Source organism: Quercus lobata, chromosome 4 (assembly GCF_001633185.2).
Source record: "Quercus lobata isolate SW786 chromosome 4, ValleyOak3.0 Primary Assembly, whole genome shotgun sequence".
NCBI lineage: Eukaryota > Viridiplantae > Streptophyta > Magnoliopsida > Fagales > Fagaceae > Quercus > Quercus lobata.
The window spans coordinates 89,942,336-89,951,188 of record NC_044907.1 but is presented as its reverse complement, the minus strand read 5'-3'; the positions used below and the strand labels follow the sequence as shown (position 1 = coordinate 89,951,188).

The 8,853-nt window shown below is 41.7% G+C and overlaps 1 protein-coding gene across 1 annotated transcript; it reads right to left on the bottom strand.

The window, feature by feature from the left end:
• Positions 1–3,816: 3,816 nt before the first annotated feature.
• Positions 3,817–7,441, bottom strand: LOC115986130. The gene is made up of 3 exons (XM_031108987.1): positions 5,155–7,441; positions 4,649–5,084; positions 3,817–4,543 (listed from the first exon to the last, which is right to left on the bottom strand). Exons 1-3 carry the CDS (start codon positions 7,439–7,441, stop codon positions 3,817–3,819), a joined length of 3,450 nt encoding a protein of 1,149 aa, XP_030964847.1.
• Between the last annotated feature and the right edge of the window lie 1,412 nt (positions 7,442–8,853).

Sequence of the window (8,853 nt, the reverse complement as noted above, 5' to 3'; positions counted from 1 at the left end):
TGGCCAAATTTGCATAGATTTGAAGGACTAGGCCGCGGATCGTCGCTAGTCTGTGGCGGCACGTGGAGGCACGTGCAGCCGTTTTTGGGCTTGAAATTTTTGGGTTTTGTAGATCGTAGGCCGATGGATCTAGTGGTGGCACCAGTTTTGTGAAAATTTTCTCAGTCTTGTGCAAATTTGAATGAGAAACCCGCGGGATGTTTAGGAGTTTGTGGCCGCTCGTGGCGGCACATCTAGGCCTGGATTTTTCAGGTTTGGTGGATCGAAGGCTGTAGAAGACTTCTGTGATGTCGGTTTCTCGGATCTAAAGTCTTCGGCGGCTCTGACAGTGGATTAATGTCTTCGGCAGCTCTGACAGTGTTTGAAATTGGTAAATCAGCAAGGACTTCTGCTTCCAAGGTCGGCAACTTTGAAAATATGTGGGCTAGATTTTCATCCCAAGTCTAGTGTAGTAGTTTTTTTTTTTTTTTTAGATGACATGTGTACTTTTGTAGGCCTATAAGCCATCTTTTCTGAGGTCTAGCGTAATATTTTCTTTCTGACAACATGCTATATTTATGAGTACCCTTTTCTTTTCAAGGTTTGGCGTAGACTTGCTTGACCTTGAGTGTTTGCAAAATCTGACTTTGAGCTCCACAAATCTCTATATAAGGCCACCCGGGGCATGCATTGAGTTTGTACAAACAACCTCTCTGGTGGGTAGCATAATACTCTAAGTGTAGAGAAATTATGCCTTTCTCCTTTTTTTTTTTTTTTTTTTTTTTTTTTACATATATATATAATTTTTCTTTATGACTTGCTTTATTCGTACTGATTTTTTTTTTTTTCACAAGCTAGATATCAGAAATGAAGCTCTCTCTTTGATTTTCATTTTCATTTTTTTTTTTTTTTAGACGTGCTGTGAGATTTTCTTCTGATAAGCTCTTTGTTGTTGCTTGTTTTTGTTATGTAGCATGCTTTTCTTGGTAATTAAGCTGCACCAACACTTGTCTTTTCAACGCAGCCATTTCAAGAGTCTTTGTAATGTAGCCGCATCAAGAGTTTTTACCACGAAGCCGTGCCAGCATTTGTCCTTGTATTGAAGCCGTGCCAATATTCATATTTGTCATAAAGCTGCCGCGACATTTTATTTGCATTGAGGCCACATCTACACTTCATCCATGTCGAAACCGTGACAACATTCATCTTTACCATGAAACCACGTCAACACTTCATTTATACCGAGGCCATGCCAACATTGCATCTTTGCCATTGAAGCTACGTCAACACTTCATTCACCGAAGCCATGACAACATTCATGAAGCCACATCGAAACTTCATTTGCACAGAAGTCATGTCAACATTCATGAAGCCATGTTAACACTCCATATTGCCATTGAAGCTATGTCAACACTTTATTCGCACCGAAGCTATGCCAACGTTCATTTTTGCCATGAAGCCACGACAACACTCCATTTTCGCCGAAGTTGTGCCAATGTTCATTTTTGCCATAAAGCAATTTTCAGAGGCAACATCGCTCAGACATCAAAGGCGTATAGTACTGTAGCCAGACATCAAGAATCTTTACCATAAAGCCATGCTAACGTTTATCTTTGCTATGAAGCCACGTCAACACTTCATTTTTGTTATGAAGCCATCACAACACTCCATTCGCACCTGCACTTGTATTGAAGTCATACCATCATTTGCACTAAAGCCGTGACAACATTCATCCATGCCATGAAGCTACGTCAACACTTCATTTGCACCGAAGCTATGTCATCATTCATCTTTGCCATGAAGCTATATCAACACTTCATTTGTGTCGAGGCCATGAAGCCACGTCAACACTCCCGAAGTTGTGCCAACGTTCATTTTTGCCATGAAGCCACGACAACACTCCATTTTCACCGAAGCCGTGCCAACGTTCATTTTTGCTATGGAGCCACGACAACACTTCACATTAGCACTTGCACTCGCATTGAAGTCGCACCAAATTTTTTAGAGGCAACATAACTCAAACATCAAGGGTGCATAACATTTGAAGACGCCAGAGCATGCTACCAATATTTTGAAGATGTTGAAACATGCTACCAAGAATTTTGTTATTGCACGAACATGCTCGTAGAGGAGAGATGATGCCACACCGACTTCAGATATATAATTTATCATCATTCCGGAGGAAGTTGACGTCATCCAGATTTCAGAGACATGATGTGAAATGACACTACTCAGAAGGGAGATGATGTGGTTCTAATTTCAGAGCTATGAAGTGGCACAACCTAGAAGAAAGACGATGTAGCCTAGACTTGGAAGGTACAAGGAAATGCCCCCAGGAGATAAATGATGCAAAGTATACCTCAGAGATGTGGGAGGATGGCCACAGAAAATGAGCAATGCCATGAAGACTTCATTTCTTGCAAAAGAGGTTGGAGATTTTATTTTACTCCACAACCAAGCATCAACCTATGTTTATCATCATTTCAAAGAAAGTTAAGCAACGTCAACTCCTTACAGTCTTCATTTTCTACTACGTCAATCTTTGATCATCCTATTGAGCAATGCCTTGCCAACCGAAGGGACCTTAAAAGCGCATTGATGACTGTTGGAAAATTCTTCAAGTTGAACTGGCCATCCTTCTTCTTTTCATGTGACTGAACTTAGTGACAAGTACTAAGCTGCCTACGTACCCCGGAGAGGGATCAAGTCATCACGTAGTTCAACAGATTTTTTTTTTGATGATTTTTTTTTTTTTTTTTGATAATTTCTTCTTCTTCTTTTTTTTTTTTTTTTTTGATGATTTTTTTTCTTTGATAATTTTTTCTTCTTTTTTCTTTTTTTTTTGATGATTTTTTTAATGAAATTTTTTTTTTCAATGCGTGACTGAACTTAGCAAAAGATACTAAGTTGCCTACGTACCCTTAGAGGGATCAAGTCATCACGTAGTTTAAAAGATTTTTTTTTTTTTTTTTTTATGATTTCTTTTCTTTTTGTTGTTTTTTGCAAAAAGGGGGGCGTAGTGTGTAATAGTGGGTATCACCACTAATCAAACCCGAGACCTTGGCCTCAAGGGAGACACGGGCGTCCAACCGCTACGCCACACTCGCAATTGGTGACATGGAGTGGGATTAATTTCTCCTTATTGGTACACTTTGAAGGGTAATGGGAAGACATCATGTACTCTTGCAGCGCTACAGTGGGCAGTTTAAACTCTTACCAAGGAGCAATCCTCGATTTTCAAGCATAAAAGCGTTTGAGGAACTTCCCATTGATGGGGCCGATCCTTACACCATCATTATCAATCAACTTGTAAGCTCCATTGGTGCAGACTTCTTGCACAACATAAGGTCCATCCCATTTTGAAGTGAACTTATTGCCTGTACAATGAGTTGTGATGATAGGTCTTCGAACGGCGAGGACTAAGTCACCAACTTGGAATGATCGTGGTTTGACTCTTTTATTGAATGCGCTTGAAAGATGAGCTTGATAGCATTCAAGGCGTTGTTAGGCCTCGAGCCTTTTTTCATCAGGTGCCTCTAATTCTTACAACCTGAGCTTGGCATTTTCTTCTCCAGTCAATCCTTCTTGAATGGCAATCCGTAATGATGGGATTTGGCGTTCTAAGGGAAGGACGGCTTCCACTCCGTAGATAAGAGAATATGGCGTTGCTTGAGTAGGCATTCGAAATGTTGTTCGATATGCCCATAATACTTCTCCAATTCTTTCATGCCAGTCTCGCTTTGTCTTGGATACCACTTTTTTCATCAAACTGCCAAGTGTTTTGTTAAACGCTTCAGCTAGTCCATTTGTCGGGGCATTGTACATGGAGGAGTTGTATTACTTAAATTCAAACTTCTCACATAGCTCTGTCATCAGCCTATTGTAGAATGGTTTGCCATTATCAGTTACGATATACCGAGGGACACCATACCAATAAATCAAGTGAGTTCGAATGAAATTGACCATCGTTTCTTTCTTCACTTCCTTAAGGGGTACAGCTTCTGCCCATTTCCAGAAGTAGTCAGTTGCGGCCAAGATGTACAAGTGGCCACCAGATGACTTTGGTAATGGCCCTATTGCATCAAGCCCCCATGCATCAAAAGGCCAAGAAGCTACAGTTGGATGTAGAGGTTCTGGCGGTTGATGGATGAAGTTTGCGTGATACTGACAAGCTTCGCACTTCTTAGCGCATTCCATAGAATCTTGCACCATTTTGGGCCAATAGTAACCCATTCGTTTGATCCTATAATGTAACTTAGGATCTGACTGATGTGCGCCGCATATTCCAGAATGAGCCTCCTCTAAGGCTTGTTTAACCTCCTCCTCTCCTAAGCAACGGAGAAACAATCCATCAAATGAACGGCGGAAGAGAGTGTCTTTATAGTAAACGAATCGAGCAGCCCTCTGTCGAATTTCGGTCTTGTGGCGTTTATCATCTGGGAGTCTTCCATGTTGAAGGTATTCAATGATCACTTGTCGCCAATCTTCTTTTTCGACAAGGCATACAGAAATGATGTTAGCTTGCTCTTCTTCTTCTTCTTCAACCACGAGAGGTACCACCCACCTTTAGGAAATAGCAACTTTGGTTGTCTCTTCTTGGGATAATGCTAAGGCAGTAGTCAAATTAACTAAAGCATCGGCCTGTCTATTCTCCTTCCTTGGTATATGCTCCAATGTGGTAGCCTCAAAATTTGCTAGCAACTTCTTCGCATATTTGCAATAGGGAATGAGGCCTTCTTTCTTGACGTCATATTGCTCCAAGATTTGGTTAATAATTAATTTGGAATCCCCAAAGATCTCAAGCTGCGCTATGCCCATCTCAATAGCCATCTGTAGGCCAATGAGCAATGCTTGATATTCGGCTACGTTGTTAGAGCAAAGTTCGCTTAATGAGAACGAGTAAAGAAGTATTTGCCGTTGTGGAGAAACAAACACTACACCTGCCCCCGCTCCTTCTTGACGTGCAGCCCCATCGAAAAACATCACCCATGGTGGTATTACTTCAATGTAAAACACATCTTCATCCGGGAAATCATCAGAGAACTCCCAATCAGACGGAATTGGGTGATCAGCTAAGAAATCTGCCAATACTTGTCCTTTGACAGCTTTTTGTGGAACGTATGCAAGGTCATATTGTTGAAGCAAGACTGCCCATCGAGCTATACAACCCAAAACCACTGGCCTGGAGAGGACATTTGATCGGGTCCACCTTTGCTATCAAACGGACCGTATATGCTTGCATGTAGTGCTTCAGTTTGTCTATGGCAAAGAAAAGAGCGAGGCACATCTTTTCGATAGGAGAATAATTTAATTCAGCCCCATTGAGAGTTCGACTTAGATAATAAAGGGCTCTTTCTTTCCCCTCTTTATTTTCCTGTGCCATAAGAGCACCTAGAGACTTTTCTTGGGCCGCAATATACAGCACCAAAGGCTTTCTTGGGATAGGAGCACCTAAAACTAGAGGATTAAGCAAGTACCTTTTGATGAGCGCAAAAGCATTGCTACAAGCCTCATCCCATTCAAAGTGCACATCCTTTTTCATCAATCTATTGAAAGGTTGACATCGACCAGCCAAGTTTGAGATAAATCGTCGTATGTAGGCCAGTTTTCCCTGCAAGCCTCTAAGTTCTCGTAGATTCTTGGGCTCTGGCATTTTCTGGATAGCTTCAATTTTGGACTGGTCAATTTCAATACCGCGGTGCCTCACAATGAAACCAAGAAATTTTCCAAATGTTACGCCAAAAGCACATTTGCGGGGGTTCATTTTAAGCTGATACTTTCTCAGGCGGCTGAACACAGATCGTAGATCTGCCAGATGGTCATCCCTCCTTTTTGTTTTAACCACCAGATCATCGACATAACACTCCACGTATTTATGAAGTACATTATCAAAGATCTTCTGCATGGCCCGCTGATAAGTAGCACCAGCACTCTTTAGTCCAAAAGGCATTACTTTGTAACAGTAAATTCCCTTAGGAGTACGGAAAGTTGTAAGCTGCTCATCCTTAGGATTCATTCGAATTTGGTTGTAACCCAAAGATCCATCCATAAAAGATAAAACTTCATGACCAGTAGTGACATCAACCATGACCTTAGTGATGGGTAATGGAAAATCATCCTTGGGACATGCATTGTTCAAATCACGAAAGTCAACGCACACTCGGATTTGTCCATTCTTCTTTTTGACAGGGACGATGTTAGCGATCCATTCTGGGTACTGTACTTCACGAATGAAGCCCACTTCAATGAGCTTATTGACCTCAGTTTCTATTTGAGGGATAAGCTCTGGCCGAAAGCGTCTTTGAGCTTGTTTGATTGGGTGCACACCCCTCTTTACTGCCAAATGGTGTAGAGTAATACTCGGATTGAGCCCAGGCATTTCCTTGTAAGTCCAAGCGAACACATCTTTGTACTCTACTAGGAGCTTGAGGTATCCTTCTTCTTCTTCAGGAGTGAGAAGTGCACTGATGAAAGTTGGTCGGGGTTCTTCAGCAGCTCCTAAATTGATCTCTTTAAGTTCATCAACTGTAGCTTGTCCTCCATCTTCCAAGGCTGGAGGAGCTTCATCGACCTCTTCATTGGTTGCTTCAGCATCTGATAGTGTACCCTCTTCTATTGTAATATGAAACGAGGATGATACCTCTTCAATTTCCTCATCATGGATGGGTGGTTGACTTGTATGTACAATCATTCGTCTTTTGACTTTGAGCGATCCTTCAGTGTTGATCTCCAAGGTAAAGTTACATTTCATGCGTGAAGGAATGCTACTGCGGATCTCATCATTAGCTTTCTTCTCCCCTTGAACGTCAAAGTTTATTGAACTTTGAGAATGACTATCAATAGGCCTTTTTGTTGCCCCCAGTCGATCAAAGACTGATTTACAAGCAAGAGTGTCCCAATTTGGTGTTAAACAAGTTGTATTTAACCTGTTGAACACTGTGATTCGTGATGACGAGGCCTCGATGCGATCAAACCTTGAGACACGGGGTGAAGAATGGTCTTTTCTTTGATTCGAACTTTCGCCGACCTCCACTGTTATGTATTGGGAACTCGAAGGATCACTTCTTTTCTTGATCCATATCTGAGCTGGTTGTTCGGGAGTATAACCTAATCCGGTCTTTGGGATAGGAATTTCATGCCCTTCAAGCCGCATTTTCCTTTGTGTTTTGCTAAGGCCATGCATCTTTTCTCCGGTGGCTTCTGGAATTAGCTTCCCTAAGTCTTCTTGTTTTGAGAAATTGTAGCGTACTTTGGCTAACAGCCTATATGCCTTTGGGTCGAACCATTCTTTCGTTTGCTCACTTGGTAGAATACCATGCTCTATTAGACTTTGCAAAGACCTCACAAATCCGTTTAACAGCTTCGAGGGCAGAGGATTTGTGGATGAAGTTAAAGGCATGATATGATTTTCTTTCAATATGGCTACATCCTCCATCGTGAGCTTTGCAGGAGGCCTCCCCATGTCTTTTGTAGATTAAAGGCATTCCGCGAATGGTGATTGTCCATTCTTGCGGTGTGATAATGGTATATACCGGAGGAATGGTTCTGGACCTTTCTTTGGGGAAGAAATGTCCTTTTTGGCGATGAATTTAACATGCTCCTTTTCATCCTGTTTACTTTTTATAGACGGGATCTCAACTGGAAGAACCTCGCTAGAAATTGTCTTCTTTTGCATAAAATTTTGCATCAACAAAATGAGCTTCAGTTTCTGCAAAAGGCTTTAAATCGGCATCGACCTTTTTTATTCCATTTTGAAAGAACTTGAAGCATTGATGCAAGGTCGATGGCACTATTCCATTTTCATGGATCCAAGGACGTCCTAACAACATGTTGTAGGTCGCCTTAGCATCAATGACGTGGAACAAGACGTTGCTTTTCAATTCTCCAATGGATAATTCTAGGTGGATCAGGCCGATTGCACGTTGTCCTCCTTGGTTAAAACCTTGGATGACCAAACGACTGTGTGATAATTCTTCCATAGTAAAACCCAGTCGTTTCATGGTCATTTTTGGAAGTATGTTAACGGCTAAACCTCCATCAACAAGGATACGCTCGATCCTTTGTTCACGAGCATAACCAGAGACATAGAGTGGGCGATTGTGGGGCTTAGAGCCTACCAATAGATCCTCATCAGTGAAGGTTAAGTCTGGAGAGCATGCATAACATTCTTGTGTTTGTTGAAGCATATTGGTATGAAGGGCGTATATCTCTGGCTTTTCAAGAGCTTGGGTGAGCACTTCTTTTGGTGGTGTGGAGGATTGCAAGGGTTTAACTTCATCGACCTGAGATTGGAGTTCCACCAAAGATGACAAGGTTTCTTTTGGATCACCATGGTCAACGTCCTCCTTTTTATCCTAGATTTCGCAACGAGAAACTGTGTGGACGGCCTCGGCTGAGTCATTTTGAAAGAATTTTCTGGGGAAGAATTCTTCCAATGTGATGAGCTTTCGAGATTTTCGAGTTTGTGCTGAATCTTCATACACTTTTGTTCCCAGTCTCCCTTGCCTCTTATCACTCATTCTTTTTGACCAAGGCTGAATCTGGTTTTGTGCTCTTTTGGACTCTTGGGTGATCAAATGAAGAGGGAATGCTCATTTCTTCTTCCATCTCTTGCGAACAACCATTGTCCAGCCTTCTTCCTCATTCGTCGTTGACCTTTTATCATCGTTTGAATTATAATGAGGTGCTTTTTGTGAGAGCAGAACTTGAACCGGTTCTAGAGAACCAAAATGGATGAGCGTGGTATTTGCCCCTTGCTTAGTATTTGGAGACAGGGAACTAGGTAACCCACAAGAAAATGTGACAAGGTTTGACTGAGTAATATCATTAAAATCCAAGTCGATTTTCCTTTCCTTGGCTAGCTTCATGATGAGT